We start from the raw sequence: 20,116 nt of genomic DNA, 5'->3' as shown, positions 1-20,116 counted from the left end.
AACTACAAGCTTGCAGTCACTCTATGTGAACGGGGCCGGCACATCTTTGAACATCCACCGTTTTTTACTGTAGGTACTGTGTTCTTTTCTGTGTAGGCCTCATTCTATTTTCGGTAAACAGTAGAATGATGTGCTTTACCTAAAAGCTCTATCTTGGTCTCCTGTGTCCCCAAGACACTTTCCCAGAAGGATTTTGACTTCTCACGTACATTTTGGCAAATTAAATTCTAGCGCTTTTTTTTATGTCTCTGTGTCAGCAGTGGAGTCCTCATGGGTCTCCTGCCGTGGAGTTGCATTTCATTCAAATGTCGACGGGTACTTTGCGCTGACACTGATGCATCCTGTGTCTGCAGGACTGCTTGGGAACTTCATTGGGGCTTCTTATCCACCATCCAGACTATCCTGTGTTGCAACCTTTCATTACTTTTTCTCTGCCGACCACATCCAGGGAGATTAGATACAGGGATATTGGTCGTAAACCTCTTGATTACGTTGCTCACCGTGGACAAAAGAACATCAAGATCTTTGGAGATGGACTTGTAACCTTGAGATTGTTGCTATTTTTCAACAATTTTGGTTCTCACATCCTCAGACAGTTCTCTTCTTCTCTTTCTGTTCTCCATATACAGACACGCAATGCAAGGACTGAGTCAACTTCTCCCCTTTTTATCTGGTTTCAGGTGTGATTTTCATATTGCTTACACCTGTTACTTGCAACAGCTGAGTTTGAATGAGCATCACATGCTTGTTACAAAGTTGTATACCCACAATTTTGGAAAGGTGCCAATAATTGTGTCTGGCCCATTTTTGGGGTTTTGTGTGAAATTATGTCCAATTTGCCTTTTTTTCCCCTCTCTTTTTGTGTTATTCCAATACAGACAAAGGAAATAAACTTGTATAACGAAACCTGTATAATTGCAGTAATTTTTTGGTTGACATACCTCATTTTCTGGAGCAATTTCAAGGTGGCCAACACTCTCGGCCAGAACAGTATGTTATATACAGCAAATATTCTACATTCGCAAACTACTTCTGAACAACTAAACCATTTTTATTGCCTAGTGTGCATGTGAAAATGCCTGTGTGTGTACATACCTATAAGTAGGACTGAAGAATGAGGATTGATGCTTGATTGAGAGCTGATGTATAATGAGTCCATTCTAGGTGCATGGATGATCCTCTGGGGAGCACGTCCAGGAGATTATTCTGCCGAGATTAGCGTGACTCGTATACGTGTCTAAGCTCTTTGACAGCCTGCCTTCTGGGATTTGCTCTCTATAGACTGCTTGTATAAATATTTCTTGTTTGCTTACAAATCTTTTTTCTTTAGTCTGTCTTGATGACGAAATTGATAGATGATCTTTCCTCAATTTTCAGGATTTAAAATATTTTTTTCCAGCGTTTTGATCTTGTTATCTCCGCGTTCGCTGTTCATTGAGTTACAAATGATGCGCTTCCTAGCACACAAACCGGTAGATAATTTGTTTTCTCCAGACTAAACACTTGTATTGTGCCCCGCTCTGGTTTCCATCACTGGGGAGAGACCTATTTTATCTTATCTTACGGTTTACATGTTTATGCTCTTGTATATTCAGAATAAAGTGTCTTGCCAAGACTCTCAGCGCAGGGAAAAAAAAGGATGTAAATGCTGGTTTAGCGAATGAATCTTCCTAGACAAGGGCAGAATTGTTGCCGCTGTTTCCTTTTGATGCTTTGTCAGAGATTTGCTTGCGCTGCTGGTGAGTTATGATGCATTTAATAGCGATGGTAAATAGTGAGACGGAGATGAATCTGGGGTGTCTTGCCAACTAAGAAAGAATGGTATACTAGGCTCTGAAAGGCTGCTGGCTGTTTTCAGGCACGTTAGTAAGTGATGACAGATCGCCCGGACAGGTCTCATTACTCAGCACTAAGAGCTGGTGACTCGTTTATATCAACATCCAAACAACTCCATATAATAGGTATTGATCTGTCAGAGAACTGGCAGTGATGCGATCTTCCCGAGAAGGCTGCCCCCTCCGCCCCCGTCATTAGTACGGCCAGTAACATTAATAACTATAATGGTGAATAATCACCTCTGATTGTCTTATTTGTTTGTATCAGCAAGACTGGGGTAGAGCAGTCGTGTCCATTTAGAAAGACAACATCTGCTTCTTCTAGGTAGACCGCTAAAATATTTTATCTGTGAGGCAGTGTATGCCATTTTTCTTTTTTAAAGAGAACGTATCGCCTATATTTTTCATTAACTGTAGCCTATTTTTATTTTCTGATCAGTAAAATGTATTCTAGGCATGCCCTATGACCTGTACTGGGAGGTGAGCTTGGACCATCAACTATTGCAAATGGCTTGATCCTTTCTGTAGTTAGGTGTTGCCTTTCATCTCCAACCTGTCAATGATGATGACAATACCATGACTACTGTAAAGCACAGTTGTCATTTTTTTTAATCCCACTCATGACTTGACATGCATCATTTGCTAGGTGTAAGTGTATGGAAGAGGTTCAGGAGATGATCTGAGCCTGCTGTATAGCTGGGAGGGAGAACTTTTTTTTTTTTTGCCAATGGCCATTTGGATATTTATACCATCCTTCAAGTCCGTCCAAAATTATCAACTTGAAAATTACTCTGCTATGTTTGGTCAAGCATTTAGTTATCTCGCCCCTAATGTGATGGCTGGAACTGTTTTTTGGTGCGGCTGTGATGTTAGGTGGTATGGATGACACTTGTAACTTTTTCCTAGATTTGCGTCGGTCTGGAGCGCAGGTGACTCTTTGTGATAAGTTTTGTAAAGCACTCGCAGCAGTAAGTTGTACCAAACACAAATGTATATTGTACTGCAGGTCTCCTTACAGTGGGAAATTCATCACTGCTCACATAATATTTATAAAACTCAAGCAGTGGGTGATCTGCAGAATACATCACATACGAGATACCAAGACTGCTGTATATACATCACATAGGAGAGACTGAGACTGCTGTGTATAAATTATATGGGACATGTCCATACTGTTATAAACATCAAATGGGAAATTCAGAGTGTGCTGAATACATCACATAGTAGACACCAAAACTTTTGTAATACATCACAGGAGATATGGGACTGGGGCACATACATCAAAGGAGACATGGGACTGTGGCATATCCATCACAAGAGATGCGAGACTGCTGCATAAACATCACAGGAGATGCAGGGCCGTGGTATAGTCATCATAGAAGACATTGGGAGTTTGGCATAGTCATCACAGGAGATGCTGCGGCACAGTCATCACAGGAGATGCTGCGGCACAGTCATCTCAGGAAATACAAGGGCTGTGGAGTAGTCATCACAGGACATACTGGGGTTGCAGAATAGTCATCACATGACACACTGGGGTTGCAGAATAGTCATCACATGACACACTGGGGTTGCAGAATAGTCATCACATGACACACTGGGGTTGCAGAATAGTCATCACATGACACACTGGTGCTGTGGTACAGTGAACACAGGAGACTCTGGGGCTGCGGTATGGTCATAACAGGAGACAAGGGACTTCAATATATACATTACAGGAGACACTGGGGATGTGGTATAAGCCTCACAGGAAACATGGGGCTGTGGTATGGTCATCACAGGAGATATGGGGCTGCGATATACACCACAGGAGATATGGGGCTGCGGTATACACCACAGGAGACAAGGGACCGCAATATATACATTACAGGTGACACGGGGGCTGCGGTATAAGCATCACAGGAAACATGGGGCTGCGGTATAAATTTCAAAGTTGTGGTTGCCGCTTCTGTTTTCTCCTGCGGGACAGGACTGTTTTGCCTGATCTCTCCGCCCACAAAGTGTGTGCTGGCACTGCCCAGCACGAGGACATAATCTTTCATGGCACGAGATTCAGGGCCTGCAGTCATCAAAACGCAGCTTCTGGTTCAAGCTTCGTTCCCTGGGAATCTGCTCGGAGTGCAGAGAAAGCATCATTGTGGGCCGTGGAAGAGAAATGAAGGATCCGGCATGTCCAATTTCCTACCGCTGATCCATTTGCTCGGCCAAACTAGTGTTCCTGTGTTTGGGAAATCAGTCCGCCATCTAATGTGTGTGGCACACTTAACAATCCGTAGCCCGCCATAGCATGATCTTGTGCTGCAAATGTATGCGTTGAAATAGTTTCTTCTTACGCCTTTACGAAGTATGCTGCAAAAACAAAAAAATCACAGATGTAAACCCAGTCTTTAAAAAGGCCATATGTGCTTTTAACATAAATGCGTGAACCTTGTGTGCGCTATTTCTCCTGTGGGTCAGAAATTAGACCTGTACTGGCAAGAGTCTGTGACCCAGTGTGACAGTGGATAAAAGAATTCAGGTGAATGATATCATTGTACAAAACATGTTTTTCAAGGAAGTCCTCACCAGCGGAGGCACAGAAGCAGAGAACATCCTAGGGATTACAGGGCACAATCTCTGGCAGAGTCTCAATGAGTAATAGGATTGAGAATCCTTCATGTCCTTCCAAGGTTTGCTCCGGAAAACTTCCCAAACCGCTGAAGATATTTGTTGTAAGCAGGTTAAACCTTCAGTGAAGAAATAGGATTTGGCATAGGAACTGTGTTTTAGGGGCTATGTGCACTGTTCATTGTTTGCAGACATACAAAAAAGGAAATCCAAAATCTTTGTGGTTTTCTGATTTAATACTTCATCTACAGTATATAAGTCAGGACTAGCTGGATATACAATCAGTGCAGCGTTTCATTGACTAGTAAGAATAATGGCTGGAAAGATTTCAGTGTCATTGGCTCTGTTCACATCATGTTAGTGGCCTCCGCCTGGCGTGTACAATGCGGGTCTTTAGTAGTCCCTGATTGTTAAGAATGACACCAAGGACGTCACACAGATCCCACTGCTGCCATCAGTTGTCATATGGATATTATATTATTCCAGGTTTGCTTTCCTCAGTATCAACTGGGCTGCTTAATATAGTTTTGATAACATTACTGTTTTATTAGCAGGATATTATCACTTGAGGACTAGTATACCTGCTGTCTGTTAGTCATCCATATTTGTGAGCTCTGTATAACCTCACCCCCGCCACTGATTGGCAGCTTTTTGTGTACACTGTTCATAGGCAGAATGCTGTCATTCCGTGGTGTGGGCTCAGCATTCAGAAAACTGCTAGATCTGCAACAGACTCATTTTATCAAAACCACAGCAAGCCACCCAGTAAGTGATATATCACTGGAATCAGTGTCTCAGTCCCTACATTATGCAGCTTTCAGACTACATAGCAAAATCCTGGTTTCAGATTCCCTTTGAGGTAGATTTCATGTGTTTGTCATGAGACATCTAGTGCAGAAGCCATTGAGAAATCAGGGTTGAAGTGCACTGGGAAGGAGGAGTCCAAGTGCAGTGATGTCCCCTAAATGTCTGATAGATGGGGGCTCTCCACCAGTCAGGAGAATGAAGGTCTGGTCCCCGCTCTTCCTGACCATTTTTGGGGCTTTGTGTGACGCTCTGTCCAATTTGCCTTTTTTTCTCTTTTTTTTTTTTTTTGTGTTGTTCTAAATACACACAAAAGGAAAAAAAAACATGTATGTAATAAAACCTGTGTAATTGCAATAATCTTCTTGGATAAATAATTCATTTTCTGGGACAATTTCAAGGGGGCCAACACTTTTGGGCATGCCTGTATGTACGTAATTGAACCTAAATAATAAATGTATTATATGTAAAATGGAAAAAAGTAAAAAAATGCCAACAGTCTGCCATAAGAAAATCCGATGGGTCTCTTGTAGCATTTGTGACTTGACACTGTTGCTTTTCCGTGCAGTTTACGGTCCACAGGGCCTTAGAGGAGTTGAAGAGCACAGGAACCTTTCCGCCACAGGCGACCCCGCCGCTGCCCTGCCTGGACATCCCTGTGGTGTTTCTGGACCCCTTGTCAAAGAAGCGAAAGGCTGAGGTCACCTGCACTGTAAACCCTGCGGGGGGCGCTAGGAGCAGCAGTGATCTGGACCTTTCAAACGTGAGTGCTGGAAAATTGGTAAGGACATTTCATCTTTTTCCTTTTTTTTTTTTTACGGCAGTTGTAGCCGTGTGTGGGATCAGTCCATAAAACGTGATGTACTGAATGAAGGGCGGCTTGGGAAGAAGAGCTGCGATGTTAGAAAGTGCTGAGTGCCCGGCGAGTGTCACCCATTCACTGCCTTTCTACAGAGCCCGCAGAATGGGTAGACATTTTATGGAACTACAGGCGAGCGACTTTCACAATATTTTAGATCCCTAGAAGGATAAGTCTCTGGCAGACATGACTGATGTGATTGTGTGGCCAGCTTTAGCCTTCAGTAGTGGCCCTCTGGTCCCTGATTCCCTAGGGGTATGTTCACACGTGGCCTTTGTGCTGGGCATTTTACACAACGTATTTGCTTTGTATAAATATGCAGCCTTTTACAGTACCAGCATAATCACTGAGATTTCTGAACTCTCACAATGCTTTTTTCTTTTAACTTATTTTAAGCCCCACTGTTTTTTTTTGTGTCAAGACGCAGCATATCCGTTCTTGTAGCGCTTTTCACCTATTGGGATAAATGCGTGAAAAACGGCCATCAAAAATGTGCGACTAAATTCTAAGCAGCATTTTTCCTGTGAACACTTTCAGTTTTGGTGCAGAAAAACACCCGCTGTAGTTGCGTAAAGTGTGAAGACCCCCTAAGCGCCCTTCTACAATAGTAATGCAGTGTTTCCGAAATTGGGACTGGACTGTGGCTGATGTGTAGGGGAATGAGACTGGGGATTTCTGACTTCTGGCGCCTAACCTTGTCTTCTTCTTATGTTTCTTCTGGTGGTGTACTTGTTCAGAGCAGGTAATGGCCTCCCCTCATTGTAGTTACAGATGTATAAAAGAGAGACTAGCGACAAACTTCAAAACCTTCCATGTTTTCGGTACATCGTGTCATTGTGTGTACATTTTTAGGTGTATATGTATGTATATATATATATATATATATATATATATATATATATATACAGTGGGGCAAAAAAGTATTTAGTCAGTCAGCAATAGTGCAAGTTCCACCACTTAAAAAGATGAGAGGCGTCTGTAATTTACATCATAGGTAGACCTCAACTATGGGAGACAAACTGAGAAAAAAAAATCCAGAAAATCACATTGTCTGTTTTTTTAACATTTTATTTGCATATTATGGTGGAAAATAAGTATTTGGTCAGAAACAAAATTTCATCTCAATACTTTGTAATATATCCTTTGTTGGCAATGACAGAGGTCAAACGTTTTCTGTAAGGTTGCCACACACTGTTGTTGGTATGTTGGCCCATTCCTCCATGCAGATCTCCTCTAGAGCAGTGATGTTTTTGGCTTTTCGCTTGGCAACACGGACTTTCAACTCCCTCCAAAGGTTTTCTATAGGGTTGAGATCTGGAGACTGGCTAGGCCACTCCAGGACCTTGAAATGCTTTTTACAAAGCCACTCCTTCGTTGCCCTGGCAGTGTGCTTTGGATCATTGTCATGTTGAAAGACCCAGCCACGTTTCATCTTCAATGCCCTTGCTGATGGAAGGAGGTTTGCACTCAAAATCTCACGATACATGGCCCCATTCATTCTTTCATGTACCCGGATCAGTCGTCCTGGCCCCTTTTCAGAGAAACAGCCCCAAAGCATAATGTTTCCACCACCATGCTTTACAGTGGGTATGGTGTTTGATGGATTCAACTCAGTATTCTTTTTCCTCCAAACACGACAAGTTGTGTTTCTACCAAACAGTTCCAGTTTGGTTTCATCAGACCATAGGACATTCTCCCAAAACTCCTCTGGATCATCCAAATGCTCTCTAGCAAACTTCAGACGGGCCCGGACATGTACTGGCTTAAGCAGTGGGACACGTCTGGCACTTCAGGATCTGAGTCCATGGTGGCGTAGTGTGTTACTTATGGTAGGCCTTGCTACATTGGTCCCAGCTCTCTGCAGTTCATTCACTAGGTCCCCCCGTGTGGTTCTGGGATTTTTGCTCACCGTTCTTGTGATCATTCTGACCCCACGGGGTGGGATTTTGCGTGGAGCCCCAGATCGAGGGAGATTATCAGTGGTCTTGTATGTCTTCCATTTTCTAATTATTGCTCCCACTGTTGATTTCTTCACTCCAAGCTGGTTGGCTATTGCAGATTCAGTCTTCCCAGCCTGGTGCAGGGCTACAATTTTGTTTCTGGTGTCCTTTGACAGCTCTTTGGTCTTCACCATAGTGGAGTTTGGAGTCAGACTGTTTGAGGGTGTGCACAGGTGTCTTTTTATACTGATAACAAGTTTAAACAGGTGCCATTACTACAGGTAATGAGTGGAGGAAAGAGGAGACTCTTAAAGAAGAAGTTACAGGTCTGTGAGAGCCAGAAATCTTGATTGTTTGTTTCTGACCAAATACTTATTTTCCACCATAATATGCAAATAAAATGTTAAAAAAACAGACAATGTGATTTTCTGGATTTTTTTTTCTCAGTTTGTCTCCCATAGTTGAGATCTACCTATGATGTAAATTACAGACGTCTCTCATCTTTTTAAGTGGTGGAACTTGCACTATTGGTGACTGACTAAATACTTTTTTGCCCCACTGTATATATATATCTTATGAATTTGCAAGTTTTGCAGAATTCTGAGCAGTAGGTTTATAGATCTGACCAGCACTGGTGTCCTGTGGAGCAAAGTGTCACAAGCTTCCCAATACCTGCCGGACTTCTGGGCGCCTCTTCTGATCAGAACATTATGCCCTTCCTACTAGTCATAAACGGCACCCTGGAAGCCGGCAGGTAGTAGGAAGTTCGCAGTGCTCTGGCGTGACCGCCTTTGGCTACCGACGTGGCAATTGTTTGGGATCCTGCAAATTGTTTTCTTCCACTCTGAATCATACAACTGAATCTGTTTTCTAGTTTTGAGTCGTCATGACCAGTTTTTTTTCATGCGGGTCTTGATGTTGGGTTGTGCTGGAGTTGGACATTCCCGGTTCATGAATGAGTGTGCGCTACGCCAGATATCCCACTCCAGTCTTTAACTGCAGGGAGACGTCACACCACTCCTCAGATGCTCGAGATTCATGAATCGGGAACGTCTGACTCCAGCACATCCCATCATCAAGACCGTTGTGAAAACCGTCAGACTGGAGTGATCTTTCAGGGGTATGGAACGCCACCGTTTGTCATGCTTACACGAGCAGAGATGTCACGCACACCCCTGACTTGTCCCAGCTACATTTTTTTGGAACTGGGAGAAACTGGTTTGAAGACACAAAAAGTCGAAAAATGTTGGCGCAACTCCAAGTTGCGTTTACATTTTGTGACGTTTCAAAGCTTTTCCACAGAATTATGGCGTGAGAGATGGATCAGGACCATGGTATTTAGTAGGTGATCGTTCTTCACTCCCCATAGTCATGGCCATATCTGTCATTAGATAGCGTTGTGTGTCCTGTGCAGCCAGTATAAATTATGGCTGTGCCATCGAGACGCACTTCATGTATTTTTTGCTGTGAAGCTGGAAAGCATGGCTGTGGAGTTTGTAGCCAAACGTCCGACGACTCTATTTTTTAACACTTTGGCTTCTTCTTAAGGCAAATCTGTCTATAGATTTCACTATACACACTTAGACCTGGTGACTCTGGTGGTCTTACACTGAAAAACCTATGTAACAATGGCTTTATATTCCTGATATTGACATGATTGATTTTATAGTAAAATCTGAAGTCACAAAATCCTCATTTTAATATTAGGCAGGGTAACTTTCACAAAGTGTTACACAGCCATTCTTCCATGGATTTTCAGAGTGAGTACACTATTCTCCTCAGGTCTAACAGGTATATTTATTAATGTATGCTGTTCCTGTTCTTAAATCGGGTGACAGGTCCACTTAGAAAAGCTCATGTATAATTGGTAATAATAAATTTACTGTAGTCAGGCTTTTCTTTACCTTCATATGTATGCCATACATTTAACAAAATAGTCATGTAATTAATATGTTAATTTTGAACATTTATTGGTATATCTGTCGACTTGGACTCCACATCCCTGGTGGGAAAAAAAAATTCTCCAGATTACATGTTTTAAACTGACAAGTAAAGTTAATTGTGAAATCTCTGGCATGTTTATACAGAGAATCTGTCGCTAGGTTTTGCTATATCCTCTGAGAGCAGTGATTTCCAGGCATAGACCCTTATTCCAGTGATGTATCACTTACTGGGCTTTTTACTGTAGTTTTGATAAAATCACTATTTTTTTCTGCTGCAGATCTGAGTGCTGAGATGTGTATAACTCCATCCACACCACTGATTGGCGATTTTGTGAGTACACTGTGCATAGCCAGAAAGCTACCAATCAGTGGTGGGGCTATACAGAGCCCTTTAATCTGGATGACTATATGGCAGCAGGTTTACTAGTCTTCTAATAATAATCTGCTGATAAAGCAGTGATTTTAGTGAATCTTCAACAAACAGCACAATGCAGTGCTAAATCCGGGTCTCTGTCCCTACATTATGCTGCTCTCAGATTAGATGATAGATTGCCTTTAATAATTCTACCAAAATGTTTTTAAAAATAGAGACGTTGTAAGGCATCATAAACTACGGCATGACCATGTTGTCTTCCTTTGTGTGTCCTAATAGGACAGTCCCTTACTGTATGGCACAGCATGGCGTCCATGTGGCATGTGTGGCTGCATCATTCTGCCCCTGCATGTGCTGTCGGGTGTTGCTTGTAGGTCATATGATATATATATATATATATATATATATATATATGATATATATGATATGACAGTAATATACCACTTTCATGGCGTTGTCGCAGTTTATCTGTGACTGTGTAATGGCTTTTGTACTATGTGCATACAGTGCAGGTGCCATTGTGATGATGTGACTTCTCTATATGGAAGATGATGTGACTTCTCTATAGGGAAGATGATGTGACTTCTCTATAGGGAAGATGATGTGACTTCTCTATAGGGAAGATGATGTGACTTCTCTATAGGGAAGATGATGTGACCTCTCCACAGGGAAGATGATGTGACTTCTCTATAGGGAAGATGATATGACTTCTCTATAGGGAAGATGATGTGACTTCTCTATAGGGAAGATGATGTGACCTCTCTATAGGGAAGATGATGTGACTTCTCTATAGGGAAGATGATGTGACTTCTCTATATGGAAGATGATGTGACTTCTCTATAGGGAAGATGATGTGACTTCTCTATATGGAAGATGATGTGACTTCTTTATGTGGAAGATGATGTGACTTCTCTATAGGGAAGATGATGTGACTTCTCTACAGGGAAGATGATGTGACTTCTCTATAGGGAAGATGATGTGACTTCTCTATAGGGAAGATGATGTGACTTCTCTATAGGGAAGATGATGTGACTTCTCTATAGAGAAGATGTGACTTCTCTATAGGGAAGATTATGTGACTTCTCTATAGGGAAGATGATGTGACTTCTCTATAGAGAAGATGATGTGACTTCTCTATATGGAAGATGATGTGACTTCTCTATAGGGAAGATGATGTGACTTCTCTACAGGGAAGATGATGTGACTTCTCTATAGAGAAGATGATGTGACTTCTCTATATGGAAGATGATGTGACTTCTCTACAGAGAAGATGATGTGACTTCTCTACAGGGAAGATGATGTGACTTCTCTACAGTGAAGATGATCTGACTTCTCTATAGGGAAGATGATGTCACTTCTCTACAGTGAAGATGTGACTTCTCTATAGGGAAGATGATGTGACTTCTCTATAGGGAAGATGGTGTGACTTCTCTATAGGGAAGATGATGTGACTTCTCTACAGAGAAGATGATGTGACTTCTCTACAGGGAAGATGATGTGACTTCTCTACAGTGAAGATGATCTGACTTCTCTATAGGGAAGATGATGTGACTTCTCTACAGGGAAGATGATGTGACTTCTCTATAGGGAAGATGATGTGACTTCTCTATAGGGAAGATGGTGTGACTTCTCTATAGGGAAGATGATGTGACTTCTCTATATGGAAGATGATGTGACTTCTCTATAGGGAAGATGATATGACTTCTCTATATGGAAGATGATGTGACTTCTCTATAGGGAAGATGATGTGACTTCTCTATAGGGAAGATGATGTGACTTCTCTACAGGGAAGATGATATGACTTCTCTATAGGGAAGATGATATGACTTCTCTATAGGGAAGATGATATGACTTCTCTATAGGGAAGATGATATGACTTCTCTATAGGGAAGATGATGTGACTTCTCTATAGGGAAGATGATGTGACTTCTCTAGGGAAGATGATGTGACTTCTCTATAGGGAAGATGATATGACTTCTCTATAGGGAAGATGATGTGACTTCTCTATAAGGAAGATGATGTGACTTCTCTAGGGAAGATGATGTGACTTCTCTATAGGGAAGATGATGTGACTTCTCTATAGGGAAGATGATATGACTTCTCTATATGGAAGATGATGTGACTTTTCTATAGGGAAGATGATGTGACTTCTCAATAGGGAAGATTATGTGACTTCTCTATACAGTATGGAAGATGATGTGACTTCTCTACAGGGAAGATGATGTGACTTATCTATAGGGAAGATGATGTGACTTCTCTATAGGGAAGATGATGTGACTTCTCTATAGGGAAGATGATGTGACTTCTCTATAGAGAAGATGTGACTTCTCTATAGGGAAGATGATGTGACTTCTCTATAGGGAAGATGATGTGACTTCTCTACAGGGAAGATGATGTGACTTCTCTATAGGGAAGATGATGTGACTTCTCTATAGGGAAGATGATGTGACTTCTCTATAGGGAAGATGATGTGACTTCTCTATAGAGAAGATGTGACTTCTCTATAGGGAAGATTATGTGACTTCTCTATAGGGAAGATGATGTGACTTCTCTATAGAGAAGATGATGTGACTTCTCTATATGGAAGATGATGTGACTTCTCTATAGGGAAGATGATGTGACTTCTCTACAGGGAAGATGATGTGACTTCTCTATAGAGAAGATGATGTGACTTCTCTATATGGAAGATGATGTGACTTCTCTACAGAGAAGATGATGTGACTTCTCTACAGGGAAGATGATGTGACTTCTCTACAGTGAAGATGATCTGACTTCTCTATAGGGAAGATGATGTCACTTCTCTACAGTGAAGATGTGACTTCTCTATAGGGAAGATGATGTGACTTCTCTATAGGGAAGATGGTGTGACTTCTCTATAGGGAAGATGATGTGACTTCTCTACAGAGAAGATGATGTGACTTCTCTACAGGGAAGATGATGTGACTTCTCTACAGTGAAGATGATCTGACTTCTCTATAGGGAAGATGATGTGACTTCTCTACAGGGAAGATGATGTGACTTCTCTATAGGGAAGATGATGTGACTTCTCTATAGGGAAGATGGTGTGACTTCTCTATAGGGAAGATGATGTGACTTCTCTATATGGAAGATGATGTGACTTCTCTATAGGGAAGATGATATGACTTCTCTATATGGAAGATGATGTGACTTCTCTATAGGGAAGATGATGTGACTTCTCTATAGGGAAGATGATGTGACTTCTCTACAGGGAAGATGATATGACTTCTCTATAGGGAAGATGATATGACTTCTCTATAGGGAAGATGATATGACTTCTCTATAGGGAAGATGATATGACTTCTCTATAGGGAAGATGATGTGACTTCTCTATAGGGAAGATGATGTGACTTCTCTAGGGAAGATGATGTGACTTCTCTATAGGGAAGATGATATGACTTCTCTATAGGGAAGATGATGTGACTTCTCTATAAGGAAGATGATGTGACTTCTCTAGGGAAGATGATGTGACTTCTCTATAGGGAAGATGATGTGACTTCTCTATAGGGAAGATGATATGACTTCTCTATATGGAAGATGATGTGACTTTTCTATAGGGAAGATGATGTGACTTCTCAATAGGGAAGATTATGTGACTTCTCTATACAGTATGGAAGATGATGTGACTTCTCTACAGGGAAGATGATGTGACTTCTCTATAGGGAAGATGATGTGACTTCTCTATAGGGAAGATGATGTGACTTCTCTATAGGGAAGATGATGTGACTTCTCTATAGAGAAGATGTGACTTCTCTATAGGGAAGATGATGTGACTTCTCTATAGGGAAGATGATGTGACTTCTCTACAGGGAAGATGATGTGCCTTCTCTACAGTGAAGATGATGTGATTTCTCTATAGGGAAGATGATGTGACTTCTCTACAGTGAAGATGATGTGACTTCTCTATAGGGAAGATGATGTGACTTCTCTATAGGGAAGATGATGTGACTTCTCTATAGGGAAGATGATGTGACCTCTCCATAGGGAAGATGATGTGACTTCTCTATAGGGAAGAGGATATGACTTCTCTATAGGGAAGATGATGTGACTTCTCTATAGGGAAGATGATGTGACTTCTCTATAGGGAAGAGGATATGACTTCTCTATAGGGAAGATGATGTGACCTCTCTATAGGGAAGATGATGTGACCTCTCTATAGGGAAGATAATGTGACTTCTCTATATGGAAGATGATGTGACTTCTCTATAGGGAAGATGATGTGACTTCTCTATATGGAAGATGATGTGACTTCTCTATATGGAAGATGTGACCTCTATAGGGAAGATGATGTGACTTCTCTATAGGGAAGATGATGTGACTTCTTTATGTGGAAGATGATGTGACTTCTCTATAGGGAAGATGATGTGACTTCTCTACAGGGAAGATGATGTGACTTCTCTATAGGGAAGATGATGTGACTTCTCTATAGGGAAGATGATGTGACTTCTCTATAGAGAAGATGTGACTTCTCTATAGGGAAGATGATGTGACTTCTCTATAGGGAAGATTATGTGACTTCTCTATATGGAAGATGATGTGACTTCTCTATATGGAAGATGATGTGACTTCTCTATAGGGAAGATGATGTGACTTCTCTACAGGGAAGATGATGTGACTTCTCTATAGAGAAGATGATGTGACTTCTCTATATGGAAGATGATGTGACTTCTCTACAGAGAAGATGATGTGACTTCTCTACAGAGAAGATGATGTGACTTCTCTACAGTGAAGATGATGTGACTTCTCTATAGGGAAGATGATGTGACTTCTCTATATGGAAGATGATGTGACTTCTCTACAGAGAAGATGATGTGACTTCTCTACAGGGAAGATGATGTGACTTCTCTACAGTGAAGATGATGTGACTTCTCTATAGGGAAGATGATGTGACTTCTCTACAGTGAAGATGATGTGACTTCTCTACAGGGAAGATGATGTGACTTCTCTACAGTGAAGATGATGTGACTTCTCTATAGGGAAGATGATGTGACTTCTCTACAGTGAAGATGATGTGACTTCTCTATAGGGAAGATGATGTGACTTCTCTATAGGGAAGATGATGTGACTTCTCTATAGAGAAGATGATGTGACTTCTCTATATGGAAGATGATGTGACTTCTCTATAGGGAAGATGATGTGACTTCTCTACAGGGAAGATGATGTGACTTCTCTATAGAGAAGATGATGTGACTTCTCTATATGGAAGATGATGTGACTTCTCTACAGAGAAGATGATGTGACTTCTCTACAGAGAAGATGATGTGACTTCTCTACAGTGAAGATGATGTGACTTCTCTATAGGGAAGATGATGTGACTTCTCTATAGGGAAGATGATGTGACTTCTCTATATGGAAGATGATGTGACTTCTCTATAGGGAAGATGGTGTGACTTCTCTATAGGGAAGATGATGTGACTTCTCTATATGGAAGATGATGTGACTTCTCTATAGGGAAGATGATGTGACTTCTCTATATGGAAGATGATGTGACTTCTCTATAGGGAAGATGATGTGACTTCTCTATACAGTATGGAAGATGATGTGACTTCTCTATAGGGGAGATGATGTGACTTATCTACAGGGAAGATGATATGGCTTCTCTATAGGGAAGATGATATGACTTCTCTATAGGGAAGATGATATGACTTCTCTATAGGGAAGATGATGTGACTTCTCTATAGGGAAGATGATGTGACTTCTCTAGGGAAGATGATGTGACTTCTCTATAGGGAAGATGATGTGACTTCTCTATAGGGAAGATGATGTGACTTCTCTATAGGGAAGATGATGTGACTTCTCAATAGGGAAGATTATGTGACTTCTCTATACAGTATGGAAGATGATGTGACTTCTCTATAGGGAAGATGATGTGACTTCTCTACAGGGAAGATGATGTGACTTCTCTATAGGGAAGATGATGTGACTTCTCTATAGGGAAGATGATGTGACTTCTCTATAGGGAAGATGATGTGACTTCTCTATAGGGAAGATGATGTGACTTCTCTATAGGGAAGATGATGTGACTTCTCTATAGAGAAGATGTGACTTCTCTATAGGGAAGATGATGTGACTTCTCTATAGGGAAGATGATGTGACTTCTCTATAGGGAAGATGATGTGACTTCTCTATAGAGAAGATGATGTGACTTCTCTATATGGAAGATGATGTGACTTCTCTATAGGGAAGATGATGTGACTTCTCTACAGGGAAGATGATGTGTCTTCTCTACAGGGAAGATGATGTGACTTCTCTATAGGGAAGATGATGTGACTTCTCTATATGGAAGATGATGTGACTTCTCTATAGGGAAGATGATGTGACTTCTCTATAGGGAAGATGGTGTGACTTCTCTATAGGGAAGATGATGTGACTTCTCTATACGGAAGATGATGTGACTTCTCTATAGGGAAGATGATATGACTTCTCTATAGGGAAGATGATATGACTTCTCTATAGAGAAGATGTGACTTCTCTATAGGGAAGATGATGTGACTTCTCTATAGAGAAGATGATGTGACTTCTCTATATGGAAGATGATGTGACTTCTCTATAGGGAAGATGATGTGACTTCTCTATAGAGAAGATGATGTGACTTCTCTATATGGAAGATGATGTGACTTCTCTATAGGGAAGATGATGTGACTTCTCTACAGGGAAGATGATGTGACTTCTCTATAGGGAAGATGATGTGACTTCTCTATATGGAAGATGATGTGACTTCTCTATAGGGAAGATGTGACTTCTCTATAGGGAAGATGATGTGACTTCTCTATAGGGAAGATGATGTGACTTCTCTACAGGGAAGATGATGTGACTTCTCTACAGGGAAGATGATGTGACTTCTCTATAGGGAAGATGATGTGACTTCTCTATAGGGAAGATGATGTGACTTCTCTATAGAGAAGATGTGACTTCTCTATAGGGAAGATGATGTGACTTCTCTATAGAGAAGATGATGTGACTTCTCTATATGGAAGATGATGTGTCTAATCTATAGGGAAGATGATGTGACTTCTCTATAGGGAAGATGATGTGACTTCTCTATAGGGAAGATGATGTGACTTCTCTATAGGGAAGATGATGTGACTTCTCTATAGGGAAGATGATGTGACTTCTCTATAGAGAAGATGATGTGACTTCTCTATATGGAAGATGATGTGTCTAATCTATAGGGAAGATGATGTGACTTCTCTACAGGGAAGATGATGTGACTTCTCTACAGGGAAGATGATGTGACTTCTCTACAGGGAAGATGATGTGACTTCTCTATAGGGAAGATGATTTGACTTCTCTATAGGGAAGATGATGTGACTTCTCTATAGGGAAGATGATGTGACTTCTCTATAGGGAAGATGATGTGACTTCTCTATAGAGAAGATGATGTGACTTCTCTATATGGAAGATGATGTGACTTCTCTACAGGGAAGATGATGTGACTTCTCTACAGGGAAGATGATGTGTCTTCTCTACAGGGAAGATGATGTGACTTCTCTATAGGGAAGATGATGTGACTTCTCTATAGGGAAGATGATGTGACTTCTCTATATGGAAGATGATGTGACTTCTCTATAGGGAAGATGATGTGACTTCTCTACAGGGAAGATGGTGTGACTTCTCTATATGGAAGATGATGTGACTTCTCTATAGGGAAGATGATATGACTTCTCTATAGGGAAGATGATGTGACTTCTCTATAGGGAAGATGATATGACTTCTCTACAGGGAAGATGATATGACTTCTCTATAGGGAAGATGATATGACTTCTCTATAGGGAAGATGATATTACTTCTCTATAGGGAAGATGATATGACTTCTCTATAGGGAAGATGATATGACTTCTCTATAGGGAAGATGATGTGACTTCTCTATAGGGAAGATGATGTGACTTCTCTATAGGGAAGATGATGTGACTTCTCTATAGGGAAGATGATATGACTTCTCTATATGGAAGATGATGTGACTTCTCTATAGGGAAGATGATGTGACTTCTCTATAGGGAAGATGATGTGACTTCTTTATGTGGAAGATGATGTGACTTCTCAATAGGGAAGATTATGTGACTTCTCTATACAGTATGGAAGATGATGTGACTTCTCTATAGGGAAGATGATGTGACTTCTCTACAGGGAAGATGATGTGACTTCTCTATAGGGAAGATGATGTGACTTCTCTATAGGGAAGATGATGTGACTTCTCTATAGGGAAGATGATGTGACTTCTCTATAGGGAAGATGATGTGACTTCTCTACAGGGAAGATGATGTGACTTCTCTACAGGGAAGATGATGTGACTTCTCTATAGGGAAGATGATGTGACTTCTCTATAGAGAAGATGTGACTTCTCTATAGGGAAGATGATGTGACTTCTCTATAGAGAAGATGATTTGACTTCTCTATATGGAAGATGATGTGACTTCTCTACAGGGAAGATGATGTGACTTCTCTACAGGGAAGATGATGTGACTTCTCTATAGGGAAGATGATGTGACTTCTCTATAGGGAAGATGATATGACTTCTCTATATGGAAGATGATGTGACTTCTCTATATGGAAGATGATGTGACTTCTCTATAGGGAAGATGATGTGACTTCTCTACAGGGAAGATGATGTGACTTCTCTACAGGGAAGATGATGTGACTTCTCTATAGGGAAGATGATGTGACTTCTCTATATGGAAGATGATGTGACTTCTCTATAGGGAAGATGATGTGACTTCTCTATAGGGAAGATGATGTGACTTCTCTATAGAGAAGATGTGACTTCTCTATAGGGAAGATGATGTGACTTCTCTATAGAGAAGATGATGTGACTTCTCTATATGGAAGATGATGTGACTTCTCTATATGGAAGATGATGTGACTTCTCTATAGGGAAGATGATATGACTTCTCTATAGGGAAGATGATATGACTTCTCTATAGAGAAGATGTGACTTCTCTATAGGGAAGATGATGTGACTTCTCTATAGAGAAGATGATTTGACTTCTCTATATGGAAGATGGTGTGACTTCTCTATAGGGAAGATGATGTGACTTCTCTATAGAGAAGATGATGTGACTTCTCTATATGGAAGATGATGTGACTTCTCTATAGGGAAGATGATGTGACTTCTCTACAGGGAAGATGATGTGACTTCTCTACAGGGACGATGATGTGACTTCTCTATAGGGAAGATGATGTGACTTCTCTATATGGAAGATGATGTGACTTCTCTATAGGGAAGATGATGTGACTTATCTATAGGGAAGATGATGTGACTTCTCTATACAGTATGGAAGATGATGTGACTTCTCTACAGGGAAGATGATGTGACTTCTCTACAGGGAAGATGATATGACTTCTCTATAGGGAAGATGATATGACTTCTCTATAGGGAAGATGATATTACTTCTCTATAGGGAAGATGATATGACTTCTCTATAGGGAAGATGATATGACTTCTCTATAGGGAAGATGATGTGACTTCTCTATAGGGAAGATGATGTGACTTCTCTATAGGGAAGATGATGTGACTTCTCTATAGGGAAGATGATGTGACTTCTCTATAGGGAAGATGATGTGACTTCTCTATAGGGAAGATGATGTGACTTCTCTATATGGAAGATGATGTGACTTCTCTATAGGGAAGATGATGTGACTTCTCTATAGGGAAGATGATGTGACTTCTCAATAGGGAAGATTATGTGACTTCTCTATACAGTATGGAAGATGATGTGACTTCTCTATAGGGAAGATGA

General features: G+C 40.9%; 1 protein-coding gene across 2 annotated transcripts in view; it reads left to right on the top strand.

Moving 5' to 3' along the window:
* Nucleotides 1-20,116, top strand: part of SCAPER (S-phase cyclin A associated protein in the ER) — a 419,051-nt gene that overhangs the window by 95,992 nt on the left and 302,943 nt on the right. Inside the window, exon 9 of one of the 2 annotated variants that reach the window (XM_069765538.1) lies at nucleotides 5,815-6,009. In XM_069765538.1, the coding sequence (XP_069621639.1) occupies nucleotides 5,815-6,009 (195 nt within the window). Of the gene's footprint in view, nucleotides 1-5,814; nucleotides 6,028-20,116 lie in introns of both variants that reach the window. The other variant, XM_069765539.1, reaches the window with a different exon arrangement.

This window comes from Ranitomeya imitator, chromosome 4, assembly GCF_032444005.1.
Source record: "Ranitomeya imitator isolate aRanImi1 chromosome 4, aRanImi1.pri, whole genome shotgun sequence".
Taxonomy (NCBI): domain Eukaryota; kingdom Metazoa; phylum Chordata; class Amphibia; order Anura; family Dendrobatidae; genus Ranitomeya; species Ranitomeya imitator.
The sequence above is the reverse complement of the archived record's forward strand: the minus strand, read 5'-3'. Positions and strand labels throughout refer to the sequence as shown.